Below are 12,445 nucleotides of genomic sequence, written 5' to 3'. Positions count from 1 at the left end.
GGGACAAAATCACAATGTGTTTGCAAATCAATGGAGCACCGGGCTTCTACAACTGGCTTTGCACTGGTAGGCAACAAAAGGGGGCAAACACCTAAGACCCTGTATGGAAGTCCTCCCTGAAAGAGACACCTGTGAACTTGCAGCTTTATGAAAGGTTCTTCTTACTTGCCCGACTTGCTCTCCTTATTTATTTGATGATAAAGTGCCATACTGACAGCTAGTGGCAACTGAATATGAAGTTGCCTGAAGCATGAAATTGACCAGCAACCCTGCAGGAGAAAGCCCATGTTCTAAAGGTACTGCCCTGAAATTTAATAAAGCTCAGCAAAGAGCAGTAAATGTTTGTTAAATAATATTTGATTAATAATTTTGACACCATTCTCTACCAGCGCATTCAACTAAGGATATCCTGGACTAGACTTTGCGTGCCTTAATTCATAATGAGAAGCAAAATCTTTGAACTCCTGACAACAAAATTTTGGTTCGCAATCTAACATAACCATCGGTGGAATACCATGTCTTGTAAAAACAACTTTCAATTTGCTTATGACAAGTTTTGCATTCAGATTGTTCTGATCTCTGGATAATGTGAATAATGGTCAAGAACAAGTAAATATTGATGCCCCTCCTATTCAAACAAATCCATTATCACTCTTGGTCATGGTGCTAAAAAAATCCATAGGTTGTTTTACTTTATTCTGATATTTGAAGCATACCTCACAATCTTTTACAGATTGTGCTTCTATATCATGATTTAGGTCAGACCATCTCCCTGCAAATATGCCACATTGTTAAGGAATCCCTTCCAGAACTGCAAGTCAACCTTTTTGCTCTGAAATCTGAAACATTCCAAATGTTTCTCCATCTTGCTAATATTTTGATCTAAATTTATATTTCCAGTTGTCATGTTACTTTTAGGAAGACAGTACTTTTCCTTTGGTGCCTTATAACCGTTTCTTTAGCAAACAGCTCAAAGGAATTATACAGTGCCCACCACATTAAGAAAAACAGCAATTTTCTGTATATCTGGTTTTTCATCTGACTGCATAGCCGACAATAAAATCTGAAACTCTTGTTTAAATATCTTCCATTCCTCAATGGAATGTGTGCCTCAAGAGTGAGCACTAAAGGACACGGAGCTCCCAAATATTCCATCATACCGTCACATAATATATTTCACTCAATATACCACGTATTGTCTTCTATATGAAGATTTGAAATCAATGTAGTATTTGGAACAAATCTTAATAAGCAAGCACAGCATCATTCACCAACCTTATCTAACTTATAAAGCTAACGAACAGACTTGAGAATCTATTCACTTTGAACATACAATGACATTTCATCACAATGAGAGGGGAGAATTCCATCCAAATTTGAAATGACTGGCTGGAGATAAAATGGCACCCAAGTCATAGTCAGGGTCTGTCAGATGGCTCTTCAGAACAAGTCAATCTGTGTGTGAAGAGAAGAAGAAGAAGCAGAGCTGGAAGCTGAAATGTTGTATGATACAAAAAGTTGTATCATTTTTGTTGTTGTTCCTTCATGGATGCCACAGTGGCTGTGAACAGTTTATGCCAGCAACAGTCCTCTCAATAATTTGTGAATGTTTGGGGACATCACAGTGTCTCAACAAACATCTTGATGGAGAGTGGGGGGGCTTGAGAATGGGGGGGCTTGAGAATGAGAGGTTACAGCCTTTTTATGTATCAGTTAAAGGTTAAGAATACAATCATAAAATAGAAGCTGTTACGTGAGGTCTTTCTATGTGAGTTGGTACGTGGTAATGTTTTGGGAGCTACATTGCAGTTCAAACACAAGGTGGTGCTCTTACACAACATAGATTATATAGTAGTGAGTAACTGCTCTCCCAGAGCCATAAATGCAAAGGAAGCATACAAAGAGAAAGGAAACAGATCTTCATTTCAGACAAATCTTTCAAAAGGCCACAATCCATTAAAAATATAGCAAAAGAAATGAATAATTGTATTGGGGATATATAACAGACACATAACACACAACGTCGAAAGAACCACCTTGTATCATATATCTGACTGGAAGTGAGGCTGGAAAAATGGAAGAACATCTCAACATCAGGCAAGTTGTGTCTCCTTTATTATGTCTTTGCATGTTTGTAGCAATGTGTGAGTCCTTCCTCTACTCAGTGCCAGAGGAAACGAAAAGTGGATTTCTGGTGGCAAACGTGCTAAAAGATTTGAGAGTAGATTCAAAAGAGCTGTCTGCTCGGAGAGCCCGGCTGGTTTCTAAGAGCTCCAAGCAGTATTTCCAGCTGGATCCTCATTCTGGAGATGTGACAGTAAAGGATAAAATAGATCGGGAGTCCCTGTGTGGTCAGAATGAACCTTGTGTTCTAATCTCTGAAATTGTGCTGGAAAATCCATTGCAGCTACACAGAATTGAAGTTGAAATAGAAGATGTGAATGATAATTCCCCCAAATTCTTTAAAAATCAGTTTATTTTTAAAATACCTGAGCAGACTCCTGTGGATATCAGATTTCCTTTGGAGAGAGCAGAAGACCCAGACAAAGGAAAAAATACAGTTCAGAACTACACCCTTAGTCCTAATGAACATTTTAGACTTGATGTGCAAAGTCACAGTGATGGTAGCAAACATGCAGAATTGGTGTTGGAGAAACCGTTGGACCGTGAGGTGAATCCACAGATTGCCCTGATTCTGTCAGCTGTTGATGGAGGAATCCCCCCCCAAACTGGCACAGCACAAATTATTATTGATGTTCTGGATGCTAATGATAATTTGCCTCAATTTGAACAATCTGTGTACAAAGTAAAACTAATGGAAAACAGCCCACTGAATACACTGGTTGTAAAAGTTGAAGCAAGCGACAAAGATTATGGTTCCTATGCAACTATAACTTATTCCTTCAGCCAGGTGGGGCAAATGGTATTAAGATCATTCACTTTAAACACACTTAATGGAGAACTTAGTGTTTCAGGGACAATTGATTATGAAGAAAACACAAATTATGAGATGAAAATCAGAGCCACAGATGGAGGGGGACTTTCTGCTTACTGTAAAGTCATTGTAGAGATTGAGGATGAGAATGACAATGCTCCAGAGATTACCATCACTTCCATCACCAGTCCCTTACCTGAGGACTCTCCCCCAGACACAGTGGTGGCCCTTTTCAGTGTCACAGACGTGGACTCCGGGGACAGTGGCAGAACTGCCTGCACCACTGAAGTCAACCTGCCATTTGTGCTCAAACCCACGGAGAACAACTATTACCAGCTGGTAACCCAACAACCACTGGACAGAGAAAAAGTCAGTGAATATAACATTACTATCACAGCCACAGACAGAGGCTCTCCCAGACTCACTTCCACAAGAATACTTCATGTTGAAGTGTCAGATGTCAATGACAACCCTCCAGTGTTTGAAAAGCCATTCTATGAAATGCAGTTAAGAGAAAACAATATTCCAGGTTTTCTGATCAATTCAGTCCATGCTGTTGATCTGGACACGGCGCAGAATGCCAAAGTGACCTACTCGCTTTTGCCTGGGAAGGTCAATGATGGCCCCACATCCTCTTACATCTCCATCAACTCTGAAACAGGGAACCTGTATGCCATCCGGTCTCTGGATTATGAGGAAGTAAAAGATTTCCATGTGACGGTGAGGGCTGTGGATTCAGGTTCCCCTCCACTGAGCTCAGAAGTTCCCATCCGTGTTCAGGTCGTGGATGAAAATGACAATGCCCCCTTCATCCTCTACCCTCTCCAGAATGGCACTTCCCCCTCAAATGACCTGGTTCCCCGAGGGGCAGAGACTGGCTACCTGGTCACCAAGGTGGTGGCTGTGGACAGGGATTTTGGCCAGAACTCTTGGCTTTCCTACCAGCTGCTGAAGGCCACAGAGCCGAGTCTGTTCACGGTGGGGGCCCAGAATGGAGAAGTGACCACCCTGAGGCCGGTCAGCACCCGAGACAGCTTCAAGCAGAATCTGATTGTGGTGGTCCAAGACAACGGCCATCCTCCCCAGTCCACCTCTGCCACGCTCAGAATCCTGCTAGTGGACGGCTTCTCTGACCCTTATCTGAAAAGTGTGGCTCTCCCAAAGGAGGAAACAGTGGCGGAGGAAGACCCCAGCCTGACTATGTATCTGATCATCTGCTTGGCTGCCATCTCAAGCATCTTTCTCATTTCTGTGGTGGCGTTTGTTGTCATCAAGTTGCAGAAACGTGAAAAGTTCATAGGAACCTACAACTCTGCAGCCAATTTCCCGGTGGGACCTGATTCCCAGGAGAACTCTGCGGATTCTGGTGCTGGATCTCTATCCCAGGCTTACAACTATGAGGTGTGCTTAGCTGGTGGGTCTCTGAACAGCGAGTTCCGGTTTCTCAGGCCCCTATTTCCTGTTTTCTCTGTGGAACCCAACACACAGCTGAATCTGAGGAATTCAAATAATTCTCAAGAGCTCCTCAGTCAAGGAGAGGAGTGTAAAGATAATATCCAGGTAAGAGAAGTGTTTTAATACTTTTCATATAGATATGAAAAGTTTATTTATTATTTGTTCTCAACCATTCTAAGCCTGAATGCAATGAATTCTTAGAAGTCTGGAAATGATCAGTGGCTTCCACAAAGATTTTTTGGGGCAGAGAGTTAAGACCTCACAAAAATTCAGCAGCATTTTAGTGACATTTCTCCTAATATGCATACATTTTGCGTATTTTACTGTTTTTTTGCAAGCAATTTCCCTAATAAAGTGTATTTTTGTATGTTATTTTCACGTTATTCATTCTTTACTCTAATATGCCCATTTCTGTACAAATTGGTTGGATAATTGCATTAGAGAATTCAGAGAAATACGACTTTTGAAGGGCAGCTCTGTTTTGCTTCATAATTTTTTTGGCAACTGTGATTTAGGTTGGTTCATATTAGAATATGAAAGAAAATAAATTTCTCCCACTTCCCTAATAGTCACTGTCAATAACTATTATGAACTTGTGAATCACAGTCCTTTGGACAAAACGATACTCACTGAGGGCATGACCACTGATGGTGTTTTATGGTTTAGTTCAATAGTAATGACTTATGCTCATCTTAAGAGAACAAGACAATTCTCCAGTGTTTGAGAGATCATTGTAAAAGTGTGGGGAAATTAATACTCAAGGCATGATGATCAAGGGATTTGATATTTATTTTCAATTCTGTCTTCTATAGTTTTTAAAGTTACTATACAACTGGCTCAAATTATTTTTCTGGATCTTTCAGAATTAGCACAGTGTCATCTGCATACAAACTTCTTTTTAAGTGGCTTGTTAATATTGTCAATCCTTTATTTATGTGATCCAGTCTAACAGCTTTGGCCATAAGTTCCACAGATAATTAAATAGTAACCTCGATAATTGGCATTCCTATCTAGTGCATCTATTTAATTTAAATGTTTCTGATTGTACTTTGTCTATTTTGAAGCAGTAGGGTTTGAAAACATCATAATCCAGGAGATTAAAGTAGTGTCCATTTACATTTTGTGCAGCTCCCAGAATAGATCACTCCATTTTATCAAATGCTTTATCTGTATGGATTGCTTCCTTATTTTGGAAATAATGTTAAGTAGTTACTTGACCCAAGTTGATAACTTACAAACCGATGAACACTATACTAAATTAAGTGGGGGTTTTTAGTAGCATCAAGTCTTTGTAATATTGGTTGTCCTTTTATGTTGTTGCACCACATCTCTAATGGTCTTTTTTCTTTTTTGAAATATGCAGCTTTTTGTTTGATTTCTCTTGTAGTGACTGCTTTGAAGACCTCCCAATTTGTTACAGGACAGTCTTCTGGGGAATTATTAAAATATGCTTCAATTATCAGTTTTATTGTCAGAACAAAATCTGAATTAAACATTAATATATTGTCTAGGTGCCCTTCAGTGATATATTTTCCAAACTTTCAAATACTTGTAACAACAACAACAAAATAAATGTTTCATCCTGTATTTGCTTACTTCACTTTCTGAGTTAACCACGGGGATGTAAAAAATAAATAAATTATTGAGTGATTTCATAAAATGTGTAATCTTTCTCCTTTGGTTGAAACTGCCATGAGGTTTGTACCAGAAAAACTTGTGTAATTTTTTTTAAAGGGTTGGAATTACTCCTGATATTTTATATTTTGTCCTGTCCAATTTTAAAAATTTGATTCAAATAAAGCCTCCACCAAGTATAATTTCTTTGTCTAGGCTGGAAACAATTATGGCATTAATTTTGTGAATGCTTTTTGATTTTCATTTGACACATAGATATGCACAATCATTATTGGCTTTCCCCTCACTAAACCAGTGCCAAATATTTGTGCTGGATCTTTCATTGATTATACATTTTTAAAAAATAATAATGGATGGTTTTAATTCAAGATTGCAACCCACTTTTCAGCATAACGGGATGAAAAAAAAATATTATCCAGATTTTGAAGCATTGACGTATATGTCTTCATCTTTTAATATAATTTACAGCAAAGGGGTTATCATAGTTTTTTGTTTATTTAGTGGTTTAGCAAATTTCAGATGTCTTCTGAATGAGTTCAACTCTAATGTTCAATGAAATAATCTTTACTTTAGTCATCTTTAAAGTTAAAGTAAAAAGGGTGAAATAAGTTTTGGGGTGGGGGGAGGAAAAGGGAAAGATAAAGGAAATGCATGTTAAAATGTTGACAGAAGGGATTTTTGTGTGGAAATTTTGGGTTTATTCCAAAGGAGTCTTCAATGCTGACAGCACATCAAGCTGTAGAAAATCTTTTGAGGTCTTCCGTACACACCTGATTTCTCCTTCTAATTATTATATTCTACCCATTATATTAATTATATGCTCTTTATGTTCATGATATTCAGTTTAATTTCCAGGAAATGTGTTTTATGTTGATTCCCTTCCCCTGTTTTTAAGATTGCAAGTTTGTAATTGTAAACTGCAGTTTTCAAAGTTGCAATTTGTTCACTTTAAATTTAGCCGAACAGTTTATCTTGGTTAATAAATAATTGACAGTTTTGGTTACAGAAGGGGAAAAGACAGTTCATTCAAATGTTAGTCTTCTGGGTGTGCAGTTGTCTAATTGGTTAATTAATTAGTTGTATAGACAGAAAAGAGTGACAAATTTGGGGAGAGGTCTTTGTCAAGTTCTTCACAGTAGGTTAAGTACTTGAGAATTCATGCATTGACTTGTATAGGCAAAAAGAGTATCCAGACATTGATACTGCAACAAATGAATTTGGAAAGTAGTCAAAATCAATGTTAGTCAATAGTATTCTATAGGCCAAATCCCTATAGCCCCATCCTTGAAGGGCCAAATTTGACGGTGGGGCCACCTATCTGTCAATCACCTGTCACCATGTGTCATCAGGGGGCTGTTGGGACTCCAAAGCACACTGTGGGGCTGTTTGAAAGTCCTTACACAAACTGCTCTTCAGTTTTCATAGGTTTGAAGAGCAGTGCAGGGCTGCTTGCAAAAGTCCCTTCAAATAGCCCATGTCTTGCACCTCAAGTATAGAGTTTTTTCCTCTGATTCTCCTACACTCTACAAGTGTGGACTTGGCAGTCACACTTAATGCACTGCAAAAATATGTGCAGTGATGCTTGACTTATTGACTTTTGCTGATTTTTATATGAAGGAGCTGGATGTTCTTCGTTAGGAGAGTTTGTTTTCTGCCCGGTTCTATTGCTATTGCTGCAGGCACTGGCTATGCAGGCAGAAACCAACCAACCAACCAACCAACTGAAAAAGGAGGTGTGCAATAGAGGGAATGAGTAAAGTATTTCCATTGCTCTGTGAGTCTGATCAAGGTTGTCAATACACATTATTCTCTTTTATAAACACTTTAATGACATCGCTTCCAGTCAGGCAAGGGGGAAGAAGGACATGCCCCCTTCCAGATTGAACTCTGACCATTATTTCTTAAGGTAACAAATCACTTGTAATCGGCCATCTCTTTAGTTACTGAAAGACCCAACCTCCCAGGGAATCTGCAAGCTTAAGATTGTCCTACCAGGTCATCATCTTCTGCAGAATCCTTTTACAGCTATAAAATAATGGGGATGGAGAGAATCACCAAAACCAGTTTAGTTGAACTCCAATTCTGTAACACTATTAAATAAATCAAATATACGTAAGAGACATGTCTGACCTTCAAGGGGCTATTTATTGTTGTAACATCTTTCTGTGAACGTGATTCTAGCTTTCTGGAACCATTAATTATATATATTTTACCAGCCATTTGAATAATAAAAGGAAATCTGGTTTTGAGACCTGAGGAGTGATGACTACGTCTAGATTTCTTTGGTGGAAAGATCACACCCATCCTTTTGTTATCAATATGTATTGTATTAATATTGCTACCTCTGCTATGGATATTATGCAAGAATGCTGTGGTCTAATTTGGATTTCATATATTTCAATTGTGGTTTATATTTGATTATAGATTTTTTTTTGTTTAATTCTATTTATATAAGTTGAGTAGATTTTTTTTTATATAAAAAAAATATCCACAGAATTAGATCTATGAGGCTGGCAGTGTCTTTGATTCCACCTCCCATCCTTTAATAAGATACTGAATCACTTGAGAAGCTGATTTTGAAATTAAGGACAGTTTCAAAACTTGTTTGTAAACTGGCATGTAGGACAGGTGCTCAGATGGAAGGGGAACAAAAAAATCCACTTGGTTAGCATAATTCTATCTCTTCTCCCCACCCACCACCGACCTTATATTAGTTCAGAATTTATAAAATATTATTTTGGAAAATATGATGATGTTTAATCCACATAGCTAAGAGAAAAACACATTAATTAGGTTATAAGTTGTCTGCCAGTATAAGAGAGATAAGTCTAAGTTTACCACTTTTGTAGCAATCAGAGTGTATTTGAATACTTTATTCTTTGTATCCAGATTGTGGGACATTTTGAAAACTGAATGCAAGGCACTCTGTCAGTCGGACCCAGCAGTCTTCATGTGGGTGATATATATATCATATATATCATATATCATATATCTGACCAAACTGCAGGAGGCAGTGGAAGACAGGAGTGCCTGGCGTGCTCTGGTCCATGGGGTCACGAAGAGTCGGACACGACTAAACGACTAAACAACAACAATGTGTGTGTGTGTATTATATAGAATATACATAATTATATAATGATATAAGTTAATAGACTACACGTTAGAAAACCTAAGGATTTCTAGATTTCCTAAAAGATCTGTGTAGGTTGGCAAGTGGTAACATCAATGGAGTTGTATCACAATTCCAACACAAGGTGGTGCTATTACACAACACAGACCATATTCAGAGAGCAAGTGCTCTCCCAAACAGCTGCAGCCATTAGACAAAGCAATCTTAAATAGAAAGGACATATGCTCATTACAATCCAAAGAACAGACCTCTGCATCTGTTTCAAAACAGCTAAGGACGGATTGGCCTTGCAGGTGTGTAACTCATGAAAGGAAATTCTGGACAGATACTTCTTCTAATTTGAACTGACTGGAAGTGAAGCTGGAACAATGGAAACGCACAAAAGGCAAGTTTTGAGTTTGGTTCTTTATTTCTGCATGCGTATTGCAATGTGTGAACCCATCCTCTATTCAGTGCCGGAGGAAAAGAAAAGTGGGTCTCTAATAGCGAATGTGCTAAAAGATTTGAGAGTGGATGCAAAGGAGCTGTCTGCTCGGAGAGCCCGGCTGGTTTCTAAGAGCTCAAAGCAGTATTTCCAGCTGGATCCACATTCTGGGGATTTGATATTAAAGGACAAAATAGACCGAGAGTCTCTGTGTGGTCAGAATGATCCTTGTCTTCTACTCTCTGAAATTGTGCTTGAAAACCCATCACAGCTGCAGAGAATCAAAGTTCAAATACAAGATGTCAATGATAATACACCTAAATTCTCAAAAATGAAATTCATTTTTGATATACCTGAACAGGTACCAGTGAACACTCGATTCCCTTTGGAGAGAGCACAGGATTCAGATATAGGAGAAAATGCTGTACAAAATTACACACTTAGTCCTAATGATCACTTTAGACTAGATGTCCAAAGGCACAGTGATGGAAGCAAATATATAGAACTGGTATTGGAGAAGCAGTTAGATCGTGAGGTAAACCCACAGATTACCATAATACTTTCAGCTGTTGATGGAGGAATCCCCAAAAGAACTGGCACAGCACAAATAATCATTGATGTTCTGGATACTAATGATAATTTCCCTCAGTTTGAACAATCTGTGTACAAGGTAAAAATAATGGAAAACAGCCCACTGAATACGCTGGTTGCAAAAGTTGAAGCAAGCGACAAAGATTTTGGCTCCTATGCAACTATAACTTATTCCTTCAGTGAAGTGCCAGAAAATATGCTAAGATCATTCAACTTAAACAAAAACACTGGTGAAATTACTCTTACAGGGACAATTGATTATGAAGAAAACACAAATTATGAGCTGCACATCAGAGCTACGGATGGAGGAGGTCTTTCTGCTTACTGCAAATTCATTGTGGATATTGAAGATGAGAATGACAACGCCCCAGAAATAATAATCACATCTATCTACAGCCCATTGGCTGAGGACTCTCCCTCAGACACAGTGGTGGCCTTCTTCAGTGTCACAGACGTGGACTCTGGAGACAGTGGCAGAACTGCCTGCACCACTGAAGTCAATCTGCCATTTGTGCTCAAACCCACAGAGAACAACTATTACCAGCTGGTGACCCAACAGCCACTGGACAGAGAACAAGCCTCTGAGTATAACATCACCATCACGGCCACAGACAGAGGCTCTCCCAGACTCACTTCCACAAGAATACTTCATGTTCAAATCTCAGATGTCAATGACAACCCTCCAGCGTTTGAAAAGCCATTCTATGAAATGCAGTTAAGAGAAAACAATATTCCTGGTCTTCTGATCAATTCGGTCCATGCTGTTGATCTGGACACAGCGCAGAATGCCAAAGTGACCTACTCGCTTTTGCCTGGGAAGGTCAATGATGGCCCCACATCCTCTTACATCTCCATCAACTCTGAAACGGGGAACCTGTATGCCATCCGGTCTCTGGATTATGAGGAAGTAAAAGATTTCCAGGTGACGGTGAGGGCTGTGGATTCAGGTTCCCCTCCACTGAGCTCAGAAGTTCCCATCCGCGTTCAGGTCATGGATGAAAATGACAATGCCCCCTTCATCCTCTACCCTCTCCAGAATGGCACTTCCCCCTCAAATGACCTGGTTCCCCGAGGGGCAGAGACTGGCTACCTGGTCACCAAGGTGGTGGCTGTTGACAGGGATTCTGGCCAGAACTCTTGGCTTTCCTACCAGCTGCTGAAGGCCACAGAGCCGGGTCTGTTCACGGTGGGGGCCCAGAATGGAGAAGTGACCACCCTGCGGCCGGTCAGCAACCGAGACAGCTTCAAGCAGAATCTGATTGTGGTGGTCCGAGACAACGGCCATCCTCCCCAGTCCACCTCTGCCACGCTCAGAATCCTTCTAGTGGACGGCTTCTCTGACCCTTATCTGAAAAGTGTGGCTCTCCCAAAGGAGGAAACCGTGGAGGAGGAAGACCCCAGCCTGACTATGTATCTGATCATCTGCTTGGCTGCCATCTCAAGCATCTTTCTCATTTCTGTGGTGGCGTTTGTTGTAATCAAGTTGCAGAAACGTGAAAAGTTCACAGGAACTTACAACTCTGGAGCCAATTTCCCAGTGGGACCTGATTCCCAGGAGATCTCTGTGGATTCTGGTGCTGGATCTCTATCCCAGGCTTACAACTATGAGGTGTGCTTAGCTGGCGGGTCTCTGAACAGCGAGTTCCGGTTTCTCAGGCCCCTGTTTCCTGTTTTCTCTGTGGAGCCTCCTAACACACAGCTGAATCCAAGGAGTTCCAAAGATTCTGACGGAGTCCCCAGTCATGCAGGTGAAAGTCAACATGGGGTTCAGGTGAGAGTACCATTTGAATCCCTTTTGTATGGTTTCATTTCAAACTGTATTTGCTACTTTCTTGATGAATATCATCCAGCAGAAAGTCAACATATGATTCAGGTGAGAATATTCCTTTCAGAGTTTTCATATATTCAATTTTAAGGTGTATAATTTTGGGGGGAAATTGCAAAGCTCTGGTGGGAGTTATTTGTGTCATGGTCATTTATTGCTTAAATATTATCCTCATATTACATTATCTCTTTGGGAGGCAGAGGTAATTCACCATAATCTGGAGGCATAATAACTGTTTGTTGAATCTACAGTATTTCCAATAGGAGAGAGGTCATGGATTTTGTTACAGGTAATGGTAATTGTAGCTCTGTGACAGTTAAACTACAGTTCCGAGTATTATTTGAGGGAAAGCAGCATGGTGCTAATGTGAGACCATCAAGTTTTAACAAACATAGAATGAAAAACATAGTCCTAGTGATTCTTTCATTACACATCCACATGGTGGCAGTA

At 39.8% G+C, this 12,445-nt stretch overlaps 1 protein-coding gene and 1 pseudogene across 2 annotated transcripts in view; both read left to right on the top strand.

The window, feature by feature from the left end:
* The window catches only part of LOC310849389 (protocadherin beta-16 pseudogene), a 227,134-nt pseudogene that overhangs the window by 188,371 nt on the left and 26,318 nt on the right, over positions 1–12,445 (top strand). The gene's annotated exons all lie outside the window — the stretch shown is intronic.
* Positions 2,015–12,085, top strand: LOC310849421 (uncharacterized protein; the record flags this gene model as incomplete). The annotated part of the gene is made up of 2 exons (XM_083749573.1): positions 2,015–4,495; positions 9,494–12,085. Coding segments are annotated over 2 exons (5,073 nt in total), but the record flags the coding sequence as incomplete, so codon positions are not given.

This window comes from Podarcis gaigeae, assembly GCF_964106915.1.
Source record: "Podarcis gaigeae genome assembly, chromosome: 7".
Taxonomy (NCBI): domain Eukaryota; kingdom Metazoa; phylum Chordata; class Lepidosauria; order Squamata; family Lacertidae; genus Podarcis; species Podarcis gaigeae.
Note: the sequence above shows the minus strand (reverse complement) of the source record. Positions and strands in the feature narration are given on the sequence as shown.